Below are 24,330 nucleotides of genomic sequence, written 5' to 3' on the forward strand. Positions count from 1 at the left end.
ACCGAATTGCTAGCGCAATAATTAGGTACTCGTTATGAATGATGGCTTCACCTGTTGCACGCATTAATGCGTTTAGCAATCTCTAAATTGCATTATTATATTCTTGCATTTCTTCGTTAAAAATGAAGGAAAGATTATAAAGGAAAAGGACTGACAAATTTAAAGGTCGTCGCTTTTCATTTCTAGATATTATATATGTGAGCGCATATACGAATAAATAAGCGTCTATAAATAAGCAATTCTCATTTAAGCACTCTATAAAAAAATCCTAAAAAGACCTGGTCTACAAGAGTCATAAATCGTAAGAAATTAATCAATCTGAGTCGATTATTCTTCTATAAATTTAGCTGTAATTAATTTCTTACAACTTACGGCTTATTTTAAAAATTGAATTTTGTACATCGCGTGATGTTACAGGATTTTACATACCCTACACGCGACATAAATCTCGGTACCATGATTACCTTCTGCAAAGGACAAGTGTGGCGCCGGCAGCGATGACGATGACCAAAGCTACTCCGAGACCGGTGACAGCCCAGCCCATTGTTGCGAATGTTAAATCCGATAAATCTTACGAGATAGCGAAGCCTGAAAACATACAGAAACGAAAAAGTCGTTAAAACCGTATTATCCGGATTACATTTAAGAAACGATCAAAACGTATTTTTCTTTGATTGCGAAATAACATTCAATAAATAGAGAGCAGCTTTTATTTGAAGAATAAAACGTTTCTTCTAAATATCTGCATGGTTTGATTCGAATATACTTATATGACTGGAATCGATCGACCATGAATTTGAGAGAAGCTCCAAGTGCTGGATATAAACAGGGATGTTAAGGAGGGAATAGCGTGACCCTACAAAGTAGCACTTCTGTTCTTTCGCTACTTTTTCTTTTAGCGGGAACAATAGTGGCAATTAACAGCGCGTAAGATTTCAACTTGAAATTCAGGCGAAAGCAAAGGGGATTTTCAAGTACATCTATTCAATATAGTTGCTTGCTCTTTTGTGCTTCTTACGAAACAAAGGCTAAAGAAGATCTGAAAGATTTCAGGAAAATTGATCTTTAATTTAGCATCTAAAGATCGATTGCTTCTTTGTCCGTAATGGAAATATAAAATATCTTCTGATATAACACCTTGATTTATTTCGACTTTATAAATATCGTGCACCATTAATATATTAATTGTTACATGCATATACAATGTATATGAAAATATTATTGTTGTTTTTGAACAAAGATTCAACGACAATGGCTAGAGAAAGTGGGTCAGCCAAGAGCTAGACCATTATATGCTAGTTACATTTATGTTACTGTGTCAAGGTAACGGAGATTTTTCAAATCTTTCGGGTTTAACGGGTTATGCTTTAAATATGTATATATTTTGCGACATACAAATATTATATTTTATACCAATTCATATACAGAATATATTTAATTCAAACATTATTAAACATTATTATATAATTAATTATTTAAACATTATTATATATTTAAATCGTTAAAATGGACATAAATCTAAAACAAAAATGCCAACATATCATCTTTTACGTGCACCAGTTTTTTTTTTGCACAATTCTTTCAGTAATTTTTAAATTAGATCCTATCTTGGAGAATTATAAAAAAAAATAATTGCCATATAAAATAAATGTTACATAAAATATTTTTCCAGAATATTCCTTGTTTCTGATAAAATGTAAAAAGATATTGTATTTCCTTTAAAATGTGCACAAGTAACTTTACAAAAAATTCTATAAAAATGTCCCGATTTATTTTATCTACAATAGTAGATAGATATTAAATATATTCTAACAATAAGTACATTTGTTGAGAGTAATCTAAAACCAAAATTTTATGCAATACAAGTACATTGTATATACATATTTCACTGTTTTCTCATTATTACCAATAGTTCATAAAGTTGCAGAATCGAACTTGACGAGTTGGCATGTATAATACACACGTGTAAACCATTTGGTAGAAATGTTCGTTACCTTGAAAGTTTTTACCTCGTGACGCACATAAATTGGATTGATCTCCGCGGCTTATCAACCTTCTGTTAAAGAATGGAATCGGATTTTGTAAGCAAAAGTATCGCGTAATATGTGTTTAAATTCATTTTCAATCAACAGCTCGCGCATAATAATACACTTGCGTATAATAAACTAAGACAATAAGTAGATTAATGCTTCATAAAATCCAATTGCCGATGTAATGTATAGTCGTTAATGCAGCTTCTGTAATTTTCTACGTTTGCTTTTAAGTGGTAGATTCCGATAAGCTTTCAACTTTCTCTGTGTTGTCTGATCCATATTTATGAGATAGTGTAAATTCAATCGTGCAAAGAACACAATGCACCGCACTCACAATTTCTAATTTATCTCTTACACATTCTGAATCCTCCATAATGTATCCGACAATATTTATTCATGTAATTTTCACAACAGTTTTGACACACACACACACACACACATATATATACATCAGAAAAATTGCACTGACAAAATTCATACAATAAAATCAATTTAACGATATTAAATTCATAATACATTATAAAAAAAAGAGCACAATGAATAGGTATTTGCTAGATGTAATCTTTTTTCCACTATGCAAATATTTCACGGCCCATGATGAATATATTTAATAAATATATAATATTTATTTATGCTCGGCATACCATAAGTGTATTCCGTTTTATCTACAACCGAACCTGATTTGAATTTACGCCATAAAGACGGTATATCGAGAGGAGAAGAGGCAGAGGAAAGAAAGTAAAATATCGAAGTCTATCGTGAAGCACTTTCGTCTGCATATATCGGAAAGTGCCCGAGGGAACTAGGGATGTAGATTAAATATTTGCCGGATATTTGACTAATATGCGCTTGAGTTGTCAAATCAAATTTCCTCTTTCATTAAATGATTTTTTTATCAGGTTTATCGGAATTGTGTTATTGTCATTTAATTTTACCTCCATATATATATATATATATATATATATATATATATATATATATATGTGTGTGCATGAGTTTTATCGAAACAATCAATTATTAACTGTTCTGTCGTTCTGTTTTCCAAAGGTATTTTTGAGAAAATCATTACTGCTTCGAACGTTTCTTCAAATATTTAGAAGCTATAAATTATATTTAATATATATTTATTGTAGCTATAATTTATATTATTTGTCCATTTTTAGTTTAATGACAGATTCATTGATATGCAGATTATTTCGTAGCCAAAATATCGAGAAAGCAATAGTTTTGTTAGAAACGATTAAAAACAAAGTATTTTCAGTGAACTTTAACAAAGTTTCAAGATGTAGGTGTAGCAAAACGTAGGCGTACTCTTATAATTTCAAGAAGACCTTAACAGAATTTTAATTCGAAGCTTAATTACTAAGATGGGAAGAGATAAAGGTTAAAAAAATTAAAAACAATGATATTTTCCTCCTTGACATTTTCGTCAAAAAGAGATTGACGTTAAACTTGAGAAAATTTATCCGTACATTTAAAGTTATTGATTGCGAGAGATCCAGAAATAATGTTAATTAATTGCGATAATGCAATTGTTTTTTCACCAAGGCTGTCTCACAAGCGATTGGACTAAGTGTATAATAATGAAGTTTCGTTTTAAATAAAGTCAACAACCTCAGTAAACTTCAAAACCTTGTACACGCTCGCTTATCAATTAATTTTAGATGCCGGCAGGTCGTTTACATTCGGTACGAGATCAGGCCATCGATCTACTCATCATTCTCAAGAAAATTAAAAAAACTTTACGTTGGAAACTAACGAAGCTACGATCTTGCGGGTTACTGGGTCACCCGTTAGGCGAATTTAATATGGCTTAGGATCGTGTGGAATTTCGAGACTCCCGCGCATTCTCGACCCATCCTTCTCATGAGAGAGTTTTCCTCCTTCCGCTGTTATCCGGAGATAAGAACAGCCTCAAAGAAGGAAAGGAAATTGTTCGAGAGAGAGAGAGAGAGAGAGAGAGAGAGAGAGAAGGACAGCTGCTGGAATACAGGAAAGGAGGAGAGAGCTTGCGAAAGAGGGATCAACAATAGAACGTGTACTGAAAGAGAGAGAGAGAGCTTCTTTTTCTCTTTGTTTTGTTTCGCATCCTCCCTTTTGTACGCAAACCGAATGGACGAATGTCAGAGGAGCGTGGAAAAGAAGTCTCTGAGGAACCTCCTCCGTTATAACTGCAAAGCTAACCCCCGGAAAAGAATTTTCTTCCCAGGAGAAAAAGACTCCACGCTTCGATATATGCATTATCATCATATGTCGCTTTTCGTTAAATATTTAAAACAAAAAAGATATGCCTTGTATATATATATATATGTTATATATGTCGACCGCGCACTATGACCTACTATTGTAAAAAATTATTATTAATTACGTTGTTAATTATTAATCGTGGTAAAATAAAACAATAATTAATAATTTGGACGCAAGGTCGACGAAAGGTCCTTTTGAAATAACAAATTTAATCTCAATTTAAAGGGATTGTCGGCAACAGACGTTATCTCATCAAAACTCTTTACAAACTGTAATCTTTGTTATCGACTTTTACATTATATAACATCAATAGGTGAAACTAACGTACTTGTATTGTACGTCAACAGTAAAAAATAATGATATTAATTAAAGTGATTACACTCAAAAAAATGACCTTGCAACTTTAACAAAAATTTTCTAGGTGTAAAAAATTAGCTGCAAGAGATAAATTATTAGCAAATACAGTGATAATGCATATATTTTGCACTTAATCAATTTAAATGACAGAGACAGAATTTATATCTGTACCATTAGGGTAATTCAGACAGAAAATTTTTTATGATGCCCATCTTTAAGGGCTATTATCAAGGACAATTATATTTGCGATTAATATTTGGCAATGGGATCTGAATTTTCTAGAGATATTGCTAGAATATTGCTGCTATAAATTCTATACGTGACAAACAATATTCCAACAGATATAAAAAGTGGCGATAAATTTTAACTGAGACATCTAGAAATCTATCTTCATTATTAAAATATTTTCTTGAGTGTTATTTCACAGCAAACCAAAAATTTATATATTAATTATATATCATTTTCGTAAAGCAACTTAAAGTTTTCTCGTAAATAAGATTCTCTCTTAATATAATCAATTATTTGAATTTTATATCATATTTTTACTTTCGACTACCTGCAAAGTTTTTCATTTGTCTACTAAAAACTGTTATAACGTCGAATAAATGACAGTTAAGCTATCGTAATCGACGTTAGACACATTATAAAGATACGTAAATTGTTATATGACCTATAATTTTTATTTTCGTTTTCACTATTTTTTTTATAAATATTATGGCCATCTTTCCGTCACTATGGTCATCTTTTTCTTAAAAGTTGAAGTAAGATGGCCAATGCTTATTTTGTACTATTTTGATAAGATAAAATTTCAATTAAATATGTTCCTTTTAATTTCGATAATATTACGTAATTTAAGCTTCAGTAAAGATAATAAACCATCCAAACACTATTAAAAGATAACAAAAATAAAAGTATGTTTTTTGTATTTTAAAGAACTATGCCCATCTTACTCGAGTTTACCCTATTTGCACCTTTATAATTCATTCTCCTTCACGAGAGATCTAATAATAGGCCTATTGCAAGGGCTTCGTTTCTATTTCAAAGTGCTGTTACTTTTATAACACATACGCCAACGCATGCTTCTGTAATGATTGAGTCAATCAATTTTTTAGCCTCGCCAACCGTTTTCTCGTTCCATTTACTTCCGATGAGAGAACAGCCCGCGCGCGGGCGGGCGCGTAAATATTCGCATTTCCATTTTCTATGCATTTTCCTCAAATCTCTCAGCCCTGAAACGGGGCGGAAATCAATGGCTGAGACAAACCCCTATTCGATTTTCGAGATGGTCGCGGCTCATCGGAGTCTGGTGAGCCATGTGACACGTTCGCGCACACGTGCGAGGCTATCTGTTCCAAAGAGTAGTAGTAAATGACTATGGTTGCAGCTAGTGAGGCAACGTAATCAGATTTGCGAGAGAGCGATGGGTTCCATCAGCGCTTTCAGTGCTTTTATCTTCGTCTCTCCCTGTCTTTCTCTTTCTCTCTCATTTCCTGTCTGAATTTCTGCTCTCTCCTTTCGCCTTTCTCAACATCATTTATTTCGCAATTTATTTACCGCATTTGTAGCAAGCGGAATGCATTTTTTTAAATATAGTTTCTTGGTAACATTTACACATATACAAACGAATAAAATAATATTCATTACTTTTAAGTAACGTCGTGTTTATCTTAAAAACAAGAGAAAATTTATTCTAAAATAAAGTGAACCGTTATCTTGATTCTTTTTCTCTCTTTTAGCGTGGTCTTATGCTAGAAGTCAAGTAAATTAACTACGACGAAAAGATCGATCCGTCGTTTCACCTTCGCTTAAAAATGCCGACACATGTATAAGATATATTAAAATGTATAAAGAATAGTGCAATTATTATGATGATATCATATAAGAGATCAGCTTAAGCAACAAAGGGAAAATTACATTGTTTTTATAATTCTTTCTTATTGTATAATAAATGTTATATAAATCTTATATAAAAATAGTGTTTTATTTATTATTTTATCTATCGCTACACTTGACTTTTCGTGTTTTCTATGCCCTAAATCCGTCGTCGGGAACACGCAAACAATGCAACCATACATAAGTACAACGTGGCCTTCTTCGCGCCGAGTTAAAGCTTTTATTGCCGGTCCGTCGGCCCCCTTCCCTGTCCCCCCCGACAGTCCATTTAATTACCTTGAAAGCTGGGTGGAGACTGGAGGTTGGCCACCTTCCGGCTTCCATGTTAATAATGCACTCAAATACATCGTCGCTCGTGGCAAGTACATCAAGAGATCTTCGCGGTTCGATGCTCTTTGAGAGATGATAATTCCATTCGGGCTTTAAACTAACAACGATAATGCGATTTATCTATTAATATTAGCAATCAAATGTGCTACTTGCTCTTATATCTCGCGTTATTATTTATTACAATAAGTTGTTGAGAGCGACAAGAGTTAGTATTATTATCCTATAGAATTTGATATTATTGCCATGAAAAATTTAATCTGGCAAGCAATCAGAATATATCATCGCTTATAGCAATAGCCGGCTTCAAAGACTCTCTTGCTAAGTTTCGCGTTTCAATCGCGGTCTTAATCGCGTCCGATTTAAACGAGGGATACCGCGGAAGCAATTACTTTGTTCCATAGAAGAAGAATGATAGGACCCTCGGGATAGGACGACGCGATTCAAGATGATTTGCAATCACTGAAATATTAATCGCCAGCATTTTCCTTAATCAAGACTAACAGACTAATTTACGGTACCATGATAAATAGGCAGAAACGAAGCAAACACATCAATAATAATGTGTTTATTATATTAATAATAAGTGATGCAGACGTAAATATAAAATAATTAATTAAACTCTTCTTCTTTTTATACCCAGCGAACTTTTTTTTATGCAGACGTATTACGTTCATTTGGCGAGCGTAAAAATCCTTCCTTCGAGCGGCTGACCATATTCTATCTAGTTCTACTGCGGCGCGAAAAGCTGCCACATATTGTAATACGAAAAACATCGCTCTGTAAGACCTTGTCCATCTGCCGCAGCGGGAGACATTTTACACGCCAAGTGTTATTTTTTGGAACTGACGAGACTGTTCTCGAAAAAAATCGAAAAATACTTTGCATGAGAAAAACGTGTGTACACTTAAAAAAATGATTTTGCAAGTTGAACAAAAATTTTCTAGGTGTAAAAAATTAACTAAAACAGATAAATTATTAGCAAATACTGTGATACTGCATAGGATAAACTATGGTATGATGGCCATACGGAAAAGATGGCCATTGGCTGTAATTTTTTCAATAATCGCTACATAGTGCGCTTTTTTAATCATTATCAAAGATAATCGACATTTATAGTAATTTATGCGCATTATTTGAAATAACGATATTGTGACTCTTGTATCATATTTTTACTTTTGATTACCTGCAAAGTTTTTCATTTGTCCTTTAAAAACTATTATAACGTCGAATAAATTACAGTTAAGCTATCGTAATCGACATTAGACATATTAAAGATATGTAAATTGTTACATGACCTATAATTTTTATTTTCGTTTTTACTATTTTTTTTATAAATATTATGGCCATCTTTCCGTCACTATAGTCATATTTTCCTTAAAAGTTGGGTAAGATGGCCAATGCTTATGTCGTGCTATTTTGATAATATAAAATTTCTATTAAATATTTTCTTTTTAATTTCGATAATATTACGTAATTTAAGCTTCAGTGAAGATAATATGTCAAACATTATTAAAAAATAACAAAAATAAAAATATGTTTTTTGCATTTTAAAAAACTATGGCCATCTTAGTCAAGTTTACCCTATATTTTGCATTTAATCAATTTAAATGACAGAGACAGAATTTATATCTGTACTATTAGGGTAATTTGTCAAGGACAATTATATTCGTGATTAATATTTGACAATGGGATCTTAATTTTCTAGAGGTATTGCTAGAATATTGCTGCTATAAATTCTATACGTGACAAACAATATTCCAACAGATACAAAGAGTAGCGATAAGTTTTAATTGAGACATCTAGAAATCTATCTACTTTGAGTGTAAGTTTTTTATCATGAACGTTTTTTTAACGAATATCACGTGGTAAAATATTAATATGTTTATCATGGATAAGATTTTAGCGTCGCTATTAAAATTTTTAGTAGAATGAATACCTCTCTGTCGTAATATCTTATCGTTGAAATCCATATTTCATCATTTAATTAATTAAAGAGACTTGATATAAAGCCTTTTACTTTAAGAATGTATTACGTTAAAGCGCAAGATTGAAAAGGCAAGATTTATTCTCGTAACACATATTATAAATAACGATAATACGTACGCTGCGCGTTTATAACACTTATCGATTTCAGCATAATAACTCACTTCGTCATACTGTTACATACCACTCACCCCCGTGAGGGCGAAGACCACATTATTACAAGGTCGAAGAGAAAAATCCATATCCCCGACGAATTCCAGGAACACCGCTCATTTGTAACATTCAACCCCCGCGAGATAATTAAAGGAATCCGCATCGCGATAGACGCGAGCAACAATGATCAGTTGTTCGAAAATATACGGTATTATAAAATAACATGAGACTACGACTTTACGATTGATCGTGGCATAGTTCTATTTTTGGACTCGCCGTATCTGGTCATTATACATTACCGGATCGATGAACTTGATTGCGATATCTGATTCGTTCTCGTTAGATTACACACTCAAATATCTTACGCAATTATCTCGAGCATCCAGTACAGTGAGTCTCTTTGACGTTTATGCTGCAGTATTTTAATGTATGTTATCATTGAAAAAGGGTCTTTTTTTCAATTCTATTTAATATAAATTTTTTTTTTAAATTGGTATAAATTTTACTAAAATTAATAAAATTAAATTTAATATTTTATTAAAATTTAATTTACAATATATATTTGTGATTTCGAAGTAAAAAATTATAGACGTAATTAACAGTCGACAATTCTAACGATGGATCATGCATGGCAAAGTTCATAAGAACATGTAGAAAGAAATAAAGTTAGAAAAAATTGTGGTACAAGAATAGTTGATTAATTGCCAATAATTTTCTTCTCGACAAATTGTGACTGTGTGTGTTTCGTGGAATTTTATCTCGGAAGAAATTTGCAAAATTTTTCTAGTTATTATGAATCTATTGGCTCAACAATTATATCTTTTTCTCTTATTTAATGTTGTTTAAATTGAATAAATTAAACGCTTTTGTAATTGCAAACTGTTTACAAAGTAGACAATTTCTTCTTCCCGTGCTTCTTCCAGACGTTTATAGAAGCAATTGATAGCGGAGCGATATTGAAATAATGGAGAGCGCGTTGTAACAAGATTATTTCTCCACGTGTAACGTATACAAAATAGACTCACTCGTGTGCATTATAATTTGTGTCGATTCAAGCATTCACGCGTGCATCGAATTCAAATCAGATTCCAATCAAACACAATGGTCGATATGCCATAAAGTTTGTACAAATACACTGCTTTTAACGATAAATAATATATACTGCATTTGTATTCTACGCGTGTATAATATATCCCGAGTATTTATTATATTTGAATATACGCGAATGTCGAAAACTGCGAGACTGCTTGCTGCAACTAGAGAGTTTACAGCGAGCTTACGCTTTACAGTTTATATACGTTTGTTTTGCAAATTCCGCTTGGTTATTGTGGCTTACACATGACATATCGACGTGCAACGCAGATGGTAGTATGGTACCTGTACGTCTCTACTGGTACCATAGTGCGACCTATCGTGGTACGCAGAAACACAGCCCAAGGCACGTTAGCTATTGGCATCCCGGTATCCGGACAGAAAGAGAGAGATAGAGACAAAGAGCTTTAAGCTCTAGCTGGGGGTATTGGACTATTGGAGATTCTTCCCTTCGTCTCTCTCCTCCCGTCCCCTCGGCCGACACACCGTCTTTCTTAGTTCACCACCCTCTCGCATTTGTCCCTCCTTTTATTTTCCTTGCGTTGTCCTAGACTGCTGCCTGAATGAACGACGAAACTTATTAAGCGCCACACCCGTTGTCGGTTTCATGGGTTGTCAGTGTATTTTCCAAAGACGAATAGACAGCTGAATCGCATAGTGGTGAACACAATAAACATGATAGATGTTTAGAGTGAGAAACAATTTAAAAAAAAAAAAAAAAAAAAGATTTGCGAAAGAGTTTTCAAAGAGGTGAAAAAATATGTCAAATGTAAACCGGGTTGAACGACTTTGATGACATTTTATTTTCTGACATTACAAACTGAAGAAGTTTATTTTGTTCAGTTATTTATATAAATGTTTTATACGTCTTTGTGTATAAATACGATCATTTATATTTATTTCTTTTTATCATTATTGGTTCTCCCCAAGTGTTCATAATTCATCAAGTTCTCATCAATTACTTTTATTTATATTTAACTTCATAATTAAAAGTTATAAACGTAAAATTATATATTTATATCTTATTAATATATATAGTGGTAGTTTTCATTAGAGAAGAGAAGACGGAGGAGAACACTAAATCCAAAATCTACCAAACAATCTGATTTTTCGAAAAAAATCATTCTTGAAAATTGAATCACATTAGACGTTAATGTACAAATGATATCGATGTAACATTTCAATCATTCCACATATATTTGTTCATCCTGTTTTCCTTTTCTCTTGTCACCTTCATGTGTATAGTTGAACGGAAACGACAAATAACGCGCGTGAATGAGAGACGGAAATAATGGACAGAAGGCAACTTGGTAGTCTACGACCTACTTTGCTAGTTTTTATCAGAATCTCACTTCCTTCGCACTCGTCTCTCTTATTTTTTCGTGAGACAGTCCACATTTCTCTTTCTCCTCCCACATCCGTTTCTCAGGCTCTTCTCTCTCTCTCTTCCATTCAATGTGCTCGTTGAGAAGAAAAAAAAGATAACGAATAAAGATGCGAAAACTTTCACGGTCGCAGATCTTTCTCTCCACGAACTAAAATCGGAGCAAAAATAAGATACGAAACCGAAATCGATTATATCTGTAAGGCTGCCGGAATCTTCGCGGCAGAAACGTCTTGATAAATTTATGTGGTCGGATTTAAGGAAGAATTTATGTAAATGAAAGGTACGCGGAATAAAAGGTGTATACGAGACAAAAAGTTTGAAACTCTCTATTCTGAAGCTATATAATTATATATATTCGCGCGTAATAAAATTGAAAACTTTGCATGCTTATCCAATTCTTTAAAACTTAATTAATATCATTTTTCCTGCAAAAATTAATGTTAAAAATATAACATAAAGATAATATTCGTACTCTTTTCTGTCTTTTTTCCAAATCTTCAAATAGTCGGACTCAAAAAAATATTTTGCTAATGTAGATAGATTTCTAGATGTCTCGATTAAAATTTATCGCTACTTTTTGTATCTGTTAGAATATTCTTTGTCACGTATAGAATTTATTATTGCCAAATATTAATCACAAATATAATTGTCCTTGACAATAGGCCTTAAACATAGGCATCGCAGAAAAATTTTCTGTCTAAATTACCCTACGAGTACAGATATAGAAATTATATCTCTGTCATTTAAATTGATTAAGTGCAAAATATATGCAGTATCACAGTATTTGCTAATAATTGATCTGTTTCAGTTAATTTTTGACACCTAGAAAATTTTTGTTCAACTTGCAACATCATTTTTTCGAGCGTGGAGTCTTGTTAGCCAACTTGTTAACGGTGTTCTTTTTTGCCGACGAAACTTGTCGACGTAGGATTTAGATTGTCGATGAAAGTTTTACACTTGGAATGAGCACTCGAGATCGCTAGCTCTGTTGGTTCGGCTGGTAACTAGGTGGTCCACTGATCGTTTAGCTTCATTACTTGTTGAATGCAAGCCATTGTCTAACGTTTATCCTACCTAAATGGATTTCTAAGCGAATCGATAGGACAATAAAGCTTGCACAAAGATGACTATTATATATCGATTATATTCTCTGTGCACTATGTACGATTTGCAGAGAAATTGTGATGGGGCATCTAGTTGAATGTCTCGCTGCATTTCCAAAGTAAACAGTGAGCGAGTTTGTAAAGATGCAATGAGGATCGAATTTTTTGCAATAGTTTCGTTCATAATCGACAACTGTCGCACGAATCATTATCAGTTGATTCAATCTCGTAATTTTATGTATAAAAAGTCTTATACGTAATTATTACAATTTTAGTAAATTCTAATATATTACGTAGTATTATATTGCATAGCTTTCTTGCAATTCCATATTAGTACAAAAATTTTTTCAGCCACAAATATTGAGAATTAAAAAAATATAGCTTTGAAACAATGATTTTTTTAAAATAATATATTGAGAACGTATTGAAAAAAAAAAAAATAATAATATGATTTATCCGCACAAATGCAGATTGTCAATATTTTATACGTCAACTTTCATATTTACGTTGTGATGTATCATTTTTTTTTTTTTATTCGCTCACTCTCATCGAGAATCCGACGAATGACTAATTCCAGTTATATTGTCTAACTGAACTATCCTAGCTCCGCGAAACACAATGACTGCATCGTACACATCAATATTGACGAAGTTTCGTTTTATTTCAATCGCTTGATAATTGTCATTGGACGTACGGCACGCGGTATTGTCTGAAGTTCCAACTTCCATCCCGCAACAATACTGATTGCAAATGTAAAGATAATACCGTGAAAGCATACTGTATGCTCTTGCGAGATAAGTCACTTGTCCTTAACACGACAGATTCAATTTCAAGTTTCCTGCCGAAGACAAAAGAAAACACAATTCGGGAGGGCTGCTGGCAAGCTTCTCTATGATTCCATGTATTATGCACACGAATACGCGCGAGAAAGGTATTTTAAAATTTCATAAATAAACCTTTTCTTAAACAGAAGCAGTATCATATGTTATCACTGCTTAGGTAGTTTCAGTTATATATTATAATATTGCAAAAAGTAATCTTACTGATTATAAAGAAGAATTAATAAAAATGGATGATTTTTCACAAGTGAAATCTTACTGCCATTAATAAAATGTAAAGCGAAAAAGTAAAGTGTATTTTTATTAAAAATCAATGAAATACTCTGATCTTCGATGATCTTGTTAGCAACGTAAATTATAAATAAGTTTATTCATTTCTTTGAGGGCATTTTCCATTACACATTTCTTCTTCGTAATTCGCAGTATTAATAATGGTACTAGTCGATAAAATTTTCGCTTTGATATCTGCTTTACGATACTTTACGTAAATGTAAAAAGTAAAAAATGTCATGCTTTTTGATATTCTAAATTTAAATTTAGTTTTATTTATTTGATTTCCCGCAGGGGCACGTGCGTTATATTGTACGCTCTATATACCTCTTTTCTCTCTCTCTCTCTCTCTCTCTCTTTCTCTCTAAAATTAAATAATTCATAATCCATTTACGGGTGAGTGCATTTTAGCGTACATTGTATCGTGTTAAAATGCATCCCGCCGAAATCGGAGAGCTCGCCTACATGGCGAATGATACCTGGTTAACTAGCAGAGTTAGAAAGATTCGAATTTCGGTCAATTTAAATCTCTCGATATTATAAAAGGGCAAAGGGGAACATCAATGGATAATTATATTTTCGATCCATAAAATTCAGTGTTTTAGTTTGGAATGAATTTTACAAACTCCATCGAACAGTTTCAATTTTTATATTCTGCAGAATGGAAAAGACCAAATCATGTTTGGCTTGAATCTGTAACAAATCTTTTTTATTCCGTTTTAATTCATGAAAAAACTATATTGATATAGCTTTAAATTTAAAAATATTGAAATTTCTCTCTCTCTCTCTCTCTCTCTCTCTCTCTCTCTCTCTTTCGCCCTCTGTCTACGTAGTAAGCAGATTACTGAGAAGCACGCAAACGTCAAGAATATTCGGGAACCCTTCAAGTTTGTCACGAAGGGATGCCTTAGAGCTCAGAAGACTCGACGAAAGTCTTCGACCGTGTCAGAAAACGATTTACCGAAAATCGAGTACGAAAAGAGGGGAGGGTTTTTTTCGCGAACGTGATGGTTTTATCGGAAAACTTTTCGGTAGTGCAACGCAAACGCAATTCTCTCGTCGGTAATTTTATGACATTACGTGCACAGAGTACACCGGAGGATATCTATGCCCGCTTGTCTGCTGCACGCGTCGCATGTGAATGCCTTTCATTGCGAAAGATGCGTCAAACGTATAGTGCTATCGACTGCGATGCAATACAAGCCAATGGCGAGTACTGTGTTGTAAATATTAACACGAAAGGTTCAAAGAAAATCAAACGCAGATCCCTTTATCGAATGAAAAATATTGCAGCGTCCTGAAAAATGTCACGGTTTTCGAGGCGTAAGAAAATTTCAACCTTAAATTTAATCAAACAACATGTATATTTAGAGAAACATACAAGAAACTATGCAGAATATTCTAGAATTCTGCTAGAACATTTATGGATCGGATAAAGTTCGATTCATGATATTTGTGACGTGATTTTAATGACGGTTTTTTTTAGGAATGTGAAATTCATTTTTTTTAGTGTGATGTTGAAGTGTCAATAAATTTCGAGTCAACAACCAAAACGATTTTCAGCAAACTATTCTTTAGAGGGAAAAAGAGACAAATAAACAAATCATATTTTTCAATTAATTTTAGACAAAATTTGTATCTTTTCATAAAATTGTAAATTAAAAAAATATATAATATATGGAAAATTAGAAGACTGAAGAGTCATAAATTTTCCTAATTATATTGATTTGCTAAGAGAAAATTAATTCTATTACCAAAGTTAAGATTGCGAGTTTTAGATTGCTCTGTTATCTACACAGAAAAAAAGAATATTCTTATTTTCACAATATCTTTAGTTTCAAAATGTAAAGCTTGAAAAGAGATTATATTGCGTTAAACAAAGAAAATTTGCTTGGATGAAGACATTTAATATAGTTCAACCGAGAAAAATTTTCTTGTTATTTAAGAATAATTTTCTTGAATAGAGAGGAAAAAATGTTGGATAGAAAATAACACAAAATCGAAGATTATAATTTTCTTAGAGTTAAAATATTTATTTTATTCTTGAAATGACAATTATAATATTGAAATAAGATTATAATATTGTTGAAATTTAAGATTTTTAAATTCTTCTAAGAAGATTATAAATTGTTGCGTATATATGAAACAATAAACGCGTTCATATGAGTATACGTAAGTTTTGATTTGACACTTACTTTTTTTCTGTGTATCATTATCATTTAATTTCTCTTGCAAAAATAATCTAAAAATAATATAGAAATTTTGACATTTTAAGTTCTTATTGTATATATCAATTCTCGTCCATGGTCGTTTGTTCGACAAGACGTGAATGTAAATATAATACACCGAGTCGTGAATCAATATTGTCATAAGCCGTCTGTCGCGCGAAGCTCGCTAAAATCCCATCCGCTTTGGAAGCCGCGTTAAGACGTTTAAAATACGTCAAAGTATCCTTCCTTTGTACCATCGAGGACAAAGTCCTCGTGCTTGCTTGGGGCACAGTTGTCTGACGTTCCGATAGGATCAGAAAACTTTATAGTTTCTCTTTCAAACGTTTTCGAACAAATCAGCTTCTTACGGGAAATGCTTGGCAACTAATGCTTCCGCCAAACGTGCCACTTACGTCACGTTTGCGTCAAGCCTTTCAATTATGATTTTACCAAGTTTAGCAGAAAAGAACATGTATATATTATTCAAGCAACTCTGATGATTGAAAGCTCATCACAATGTAAGAAATAACCAGAGATATTAAAAATAATTATAAAACAATTAATTTCTATTATTTCTAGTTTACTCTTCCAGATAATGGAATTATTATAAAATAATAACATACAAGTTTTAATATCGTTTGCATTAGAAAAATAAAAAATTTATTTCTTATTATATATATATATATATATATATATATATATATATATATATATATATATATATAAATATATATAAGTGTCCTTTAATTTTTCTATTATTGCGCGATTGACAGGTACAATTATATACGCATAAAAAGATAAAAGTGTGGGGATTGATATAGGTAGGCATGTACTTCGCGCGTGCACGTCAAATGTCAGACGAAATTGGACGCGAGATTCAATGGCAATTACTGATAGAAGTGCTAGATCTGTCCGAGCATAGTGAGATCTTCGAAATTGGCTATATCTATAGCTGTAATCACCTGCCGATAATACATCCACGATCGAAGCTATTCATGCCACAGATAGGGCGTGGCTTAAAGACATTGACAATGCTGCGGGAATAATCTAATTATTACGCTGATACGATATATTATAATAACTAATTTTGTATGTTAAAATTTATTGCATTTGTTAAAATATCAATTCTGATTATATTTTGATTAACACGAGAATTTCGATGAAAATTGATATTTTTAATTGCAACAAAGATTTTTAATTTTAACATATTTCGAAAGGATGACAAAGTATTATTCGAGAGATTTACGTCTATAAATATACTTATATTACGCATTATATGTATAGCGAGGTGGAGTCTGTTTTATAAAATAAAAATAAGAGAGCGACAGCACATTAATATCTATTCGATTTTTGCAATTCAATCATCTTTTGAGATTCAAAGTTGGGATCTTATAAATTCGAATTCTGAGGCAATGATCCTCTGGCCTCAGTGCCACCCTTAGGCGATAAAACGCCCCTGCCGGTGGCGTATTCGCATTATCGATCACGACGTATCGTAGAGCACGTAAAATTTTAACCTGCTATTTATAGAATAAATAACATTAATCTTGTACATGTGTATATATTATAGTGAAAATGAATAAAATTTCAACACCCGATAATATTTGGAAATAAGAGAAAAAATTCCACCGTACTTCTGTACTGACGTGTAACCACATGTACACGTGTCACATTCGATCCCTCCTATCGTTGTTTACAGTAAGTTTTATCTTTCTCTCTCTCGTTGGCTACTAATTTAGTTTCCTCTAATTTAGTTGGCTCTTTCTGTCGTGTGTTACATGATGCATGGCGTTTCATACTTTAGGCCGAGGAAAATAATCGGCACGTGCACCGAGGAAACATCGCCCTTGTTCGCCTTATTACGAATGTAGGAAAATGAATATAATAAAGTTATCTTCGTCGATGCAGCTTTTGGAACCCGGTGGTGGCGCATTGTTCGCCAGTGGTTTTGCGTGACAGACCGGAGGCAAACGCGAAGAATTTCAACGTGGCATTACATTCGTCGAGCTATTCGGCCGTGCACTTTGTTGTTCTCGTGTGCAGCTTGTAACTTTACAAAGGACCGTCGCCCGCGGTTAGCTCTCCAATCTGGAAGAGTTTGTTGCGTCGCTGGCAGGAAATGAAAATTTACAGCGCTTCTTTTATTCACTAAAAATAGAACAAAAATAGCCCAATGCTCATTGGACCGGATGCTAAAAAAACCAATATAGTAAAGGGCAGACATTTAAAGCATTCAAATATGATGTTGTGTGAACCTTTCCGTAAGAAGATATATACAAGTTTAAACAATTTTATTTTTTTTTCCATATCAGTGAAATTCATATAAATGAATTTATACATGAACACTTATTATATAGATTGTGTCATCTATTTTACGGAGATAAATTTAAAGAAATAACTCTCATATTTCTAGTCTTTCTTCTATTTTTTTTTAGTAATTTAAGATTCCATCATTTTTATATATGTATATATAATTTGCTATGTATTTAATTGTTATATTATTTTTTTTATATCGATTTGAAGAATAAAATAAAACACGCTTTGATTGCCTGGCTGAGGTAAAGTCGATAATTTGAAGACAGATTCGCGCGACAGAGTAATGGGCGATAACAACTGAATGACAACTGCAAGCCACATGTAATTTACGGGCGAAACCACACGCGTTAAGTGAATTCGCGTAGAGAGGCAATGCATGGCTGTCGAGAGGATTGGCTGCAGTAGCGAGATAATGTCCTAGTCATTCTTGCACTGCAATCACTGCAGCGACTGTATAGCGCGTCTATATAACACTAAAGCTATCATTTCGAGTGGACGAAGATTGACATATATGTACGTACGAAATCCAGAAACTCGCCATCTCTTATAACAATTATATACGAATCGTTGGTCGAAATTTATAAAGTTTTTTTACAGCCAACGATCCGGATGTCGAATTAATTATTGAAATAGAAAAGCTTTATTCTGTAAAATTTGGATGTCGATCAATTTACACCTCGACGGGAAATTAAATCTTTCTAGATTCTTTGTCGTTTTAAATAATAACTCACTACCATATCACCTTTTTCAATTCTTTATCAAGTTTTAGATTTTACTAATGCTTAGTTTCATGATTAATTTATGTAATATTTTTGAATTTATAATCACACGGATTTATCAAGAGAAAATAATGGGCCAAGCTTAATGTAGTTATTAATGCGTAATTTAAAATAACTTTAAATAATATTTTTGCAAGAAAATATTGAAGGAAATATTTCTCTTACTTTTTTTTTTTAATAAGAGATATGTACGAAATTTCGGTGTGTCTATGTGTATGACACGTATCTAACTTTCCTCAATTTACTTTAAAGGATTAAAACTGGGGTGAAAGTACGTCGAAACTGAGCCTCAGATTTAATTAACCGCGGATTAGATGATTACAGCCTTCTTCATAATACAGAAAATGAAGTCTATCAAAGTAAATGTCAATTAAATGTTTCGCACAATCGGAGAGTATAAAAAAAAACTACTGGACGATACGTTTATTATTTTTAATACTGCAGAAAGTGAGAGAAATACGTCAATAAATAACGCATTTCAACAAAATTGAAGAAAATGCGAAAAGGAAAAATTAAAAAATTTGCCACAATATGTGTGAGTGTTAGTACACCTTAATTGCAGTTCGAAAATACTTTCAGAAGTGTCCCGAGATAATTATACCGATAACACAAATGAATCGATCAATGATAACGGACGTAGAAGAATCCCAAGAGAAGTATCGAAAAAAAAAAAAAAAAAAAAAAAAAAAAGGAAATATACCCCCGAAAAGAGAACAATATGAAATTTAAGTAAAAAAGTTGCCCTTATCGCGGACGAGACCGATTACGTAGTTTGCGCATCTGTGTCACGCAAACATCTGCTCTTCTTGGCCAGAGAAGAAGAGAGAGAGAGAGAGATAGAGAGCAATCGTGCGTACATTATTTTCCATAATTTCTTTTTTAAATCGCGCAAAAGTAGAAATATAGATGAGCAATCTTCGTCTCACGTGATGGAATTTCGCGGCGCATAATTCCGTCATCCTGACACACACACACACACACACACACACACACACACACACACACACACACACACACACACACACACACACACACACACACACACAAATGCACGTTTCACGTTCAAATTTAACGCAAAGTCGAGCAGTTCAATATGACTGATATGGACGGCATGAGCTTAATAATCCACGACTGTCACGCGGACGTTTCCAGGTCTGCGGGCATCGTCGACGATTTGCACGAACTGGTGTGTCCGTCCGACATGCTTTAAAGCGTCCTCGATACTCGATTTCACCGTCGCATCAACAACGATATCGAATGTCGGTATATCGGAGCCCACGTTTGATACCCCCGTATCGTTTCCGGCAATGCTACTTTCGAATCGAAACATGCACAAATGCAACCGGATTATATATGTAGTGAAAAGAGGAAAAGTGATCCATGTTTTACATTTCTCGTCAAATGCGCGCATTTTTCAGGCATGTCGTCTTATTTATATTCCGTGTCCAATTTCAATCGCAATTTTATATGCATATTTCATTTTTTTTTTTTTTTTTTTTTTTGTTGTTTTTACGATACAGCTCGTAAAAATTTGTCATATGTTCTTTCAAATATATATATCACAAACAGTATATGTATGTATATATAAAAAAATTCTCTAAGCATGTAATTAAATTTTTTACTGTGACCCTCTAATTACTTTTACTTTTTATAACATCTGGCGTCGCATTCGCGCATCAAATTGGGTTTCGCAGTAGCTGCAGTTGCGTGACTCTAGCACATTTTTCCTTAAACGGAAACGCTCGTAAGAGAGAAGAGGCTTGTACGTCGTAATTTTGATACTTATATGTACGTACATACATGCTGCAATCTGACGGAAATGCACGGGACTTGCTCCATTTATTCAATAATCTTTAAGCTGTAAAACTGTTTGATTATAAAAGAATTCGAGTGACATTATACAACAGTTTGTGTTGTATCGCTAAATAGCGTTATGAAATTTCAATGATTATTATATGAATATTATTAACGTGTGTATTCTGTACGAAAATTTTACACAGCTATTTGTAGTTAATAAAATTTTAGTAATATAACTTTTCAATCAGAGAATTTTCATATATAAAATAAAACGTAAAAATATTATGAGATTAGGTCTGTCACATATTTTCACGTTTAACAGACAAAATCCAGCACAATTTCACGTTTATAGCGTATTGCGGGAAAAATTTTACAAGTTTTTATAAGCTTTTATTCAGTTAAAAAAGGCAAATCTAAAATATTGTGTCAAAATTTAAACTGTTATGATATAAAAAAATATCCATTTAATTTTTTTCTTTTTAATTTCGCATTATATTTTCCATCTATTTTTCTGTCTCTTTATGCTGCATTTTATATCCCCTCCTCGTTGCTAAATATCGTTTCAATCTAGCTTCCTTGTTCTCTTTGGTCGGCGTATCAAATGATTACATGCATTAATTAGCGCATGGGAGCAACACGCGCAGCATAAATTTGTGCCTAGCGAAATGACATTAAAGAGATATGAAAAGAAGCGTTATGAAATTCTGCATACATCAATGTATCAAAGTGCAATTCGCTGTTCGTTAAATTTCGATGCGCGATTATGAGTGATAAATTACAAATAAAATAAACAAGAGTCCCATTCTCAATTGACAGACGTTGAGTTTTTTTTACGGAGTTATTCAAACATAGTAGTCGGACTTAATATTTATTTAGGTCTATCTTGAACGATTTATTTCTAAAATGGAGAAAATTCGTGCGAAAAATCCAAAAAAAGACAAAGTGTATTTAATAAATAAACTCGAAATCAATTCTACGGTTATTTATTGTTTAAACGATATTTGGCTTTCACGCTAGAATGACTATTGAGATCATGTATGACTATGCAATTGTATTTCTTTTTTATTATCAATTTTATATATAAAATATAAAAATATAAATGAATATAACTACGTAAAATGTAAGTAGATAATAAAATATCAATAAAACTTATAAATCGTTAAGATTAATTTTCCATTATAAATTAAAATAAGAAAAGGAAAATGGAAAATTTATTGCATAGGTCAACCTATAATTTTCAATCTATAAATAGATGGAAAAACTCATAAAAAAATTAAATCCACTAAAAAATGTAGAAAAATTAAAAAGATTAAGAAAAATGCGACAAGCATGTTTTTAACATTAAAAATTTTTTATTTTCTTCCACGAAACCAATGAATTGTTTAAACTTATTTTTCTTTCTCTAAGAATCTTTTCATTTATTTAATTTTCATATTTTTGAACTTTTAAAAATGAGAGAAAATTTATTCTCTAGAAAGAAAGAGAGAAATAGAGAAAAAGAGATAAAAAAAGAGAGATTTAATTCCTCTTATTATTTTTTCATTTTATTTTTGTCCTCTGAAAATCTGAGAGAACATGTACGTGTCGTATTATACACGTACTTTAGATCAGGGAATTTCGACGTCAATTATATTTTTCTCTCTCGGCTTTAAAATCATTTAGGTCATGCCTCGACAGAGAAGTTAAAGTACTCATGATGACGGGAGTATAGATTGTAAAGCGTTCTTGAATGACTCTTCAGCTCGACTACTCTTGTCCATTCGCTGGACACGCGTGTACGAGATGGGCGTGTAAAATAAATAGAAAAATGTGGTTTTGACATATTGAAATCGGCTTTGTGTGCAATAAATTCGAGTTGTATTTGACATCTAACGAATATGTCGAAAACACGCCCTTGATATAATTGTTCCGCATTGAAATTAGATATTTTGCAATAAAATTTTACATTCTCCATGTCCTTAAAATATACTATCGCATCGAACTGTGATTGACAATGAATCAAACTTAACAGCGTCAAGTATTTAGACGTAAATTCAAAATTGTGTAAAGTTTAAGAATTCTATTTTAAATGTCATACATTAGTTTGTTATATTTTTTTATACGATTATTATATTATTTACATGTTTCCATTATATAAAAATAATATATTTAATTATGCCGCATGTATGTTGTCCGGTTATTGATCTAACTAAAACATAAGTATTTATCTTGCATTAACCTTTCCAAGAAGAGACAGACTTTTAATCAAACAGTAAGCCGAATAATCGCGAGCTCAAGTAAATGATTCATTTTTCACTCTATGTTTTCCATTAATTTTCTCTGCTTATAACAACCTTGGCATGTCGTAAAACAATATTTTGGTATCTACAATTGTATATGGCTTTTGTTTTCTTTTTGTAGAATATCGCGAGTAATATAATATAATCCATCTAATATGCTTTCTAATTCTCGCACAGTCATTTCCATAAACATGAATTAACCGCGGTTTAACAGGCTCCAATTAAAAGAGGAATGAATATCAGCTGAAACCTCAATTAACTTTAACTAATATCTATGGGACACTACAGGTCATAAAGATGAAACTTACAAACTAAAGAACTAATGATTCGGAAGAGACCAATTTACATGTAAATGCAATGCATATTTTACAACTGTTCGAATAAACTACATTACGTATTCAAAGGTGAAAATTTGAAATATGGCTGAAATTCCATGAGGGATCTCACGGCAGTCATTCAACGTGAAAAGGCGCGATATAATTACCCGGAAATTATGAGAACGGTCGCGCACCAAGTAATCGAGAGAATAAAAAAAAAAAAAAAAAACCGAAATTCTCATCTCGCATTATATGTATGTAACAGAGAAACGGTAGGGTGTTCATAGGGCTATTGTTGAATCGAAATGTCGCTACGGATTCTTTGAAAGCACACGGCGAGATATCACAAAAGAAGTGCAAAAGGTTACGTATATCGAAGGTCTTAAAAAAAAAAAAAAAAAAAAAAAAAAAAGAGAGACAGACAAAAAAAATAAAAGAGAGAAATTGATTATATAGTTGCGTCTCTCGATATATACACGCTCTGGTTACTGCGGGCGAGGATCTTCGTGCACGCTTTTTTCCATAAATATCGATCCAATCCACATTGGACGAGCCGTAAACTCGGCTATTTCGCGAGACGTGTGTGCTTATCTTTCGGCTCGGCTTCCAAGTTCATTGATCGCGATGAGGGATTTTGAACGGTGTCGAGATGGAAATAAAACTATAATATATATCGAAAAATATGTAGGATGGGAAGAGAGATAGGGGAAAAAAAGATCACGCGCGAACGGGTTGATCATAAAAGTGATAAATCACGTAGAGCGAGTCGAAATCCTCGCGTGCGCGCATAGGTCATATTTAAGTCATATTTAATTATAGCCCGCCAAATATTGCAGACTTGACGAAAAAAAAAAAACATGAATCATCGGAGATTACACGATTCTTATTTTTCTCGAGAGATTTCGACGAATAAATATAAGGAAAACCGATATTAGTCCAACAGTT

At 32.6% G+C, this 24,330-nt stretch overlaps 1 protein-coding gene across 2 annotated transcripts in view; it reads right to left on the reverse strand.

The window, feature by feature from the left end:
- LOC140667245 (uncharacterized) overlaps positions 1–24,330 on the reverse strand; it is a 37,249-nt gene that overhangs the window by 11,484 nt on the left and 1,435 nt on the right. For both annotated transcript variants that reach the window (XM_072894991.1, XM_072894990.1), the window contains exon 2: positions 465–588. In XM_072894991.1, coding sequence (XP_072751092.1) covers positions 465–544 — 80 coding nt within the window. In that variant the 5' untranslated portion in view covers positions 545–588. The remainder of the gene's footprint in view (positions 1–464; positions 589–24,330) is intronic.

The sequence above is a fragment of the Anoplolepis gracilipes genome, chromosome 6, assembly GCF_047496725.1.
Source record: "Anoplolepis gracilipes chromosome 6, ASM4749672v1, whole genome shotgun sequence".
Classification (NCBI taxonomy): domain Eukaryota; kingdom Metazoa; phylum Arthropoda; class Insecta; order Hymenoptera; family Formicidae; genus Anoplolepis; species Anoplolepis gracilipes.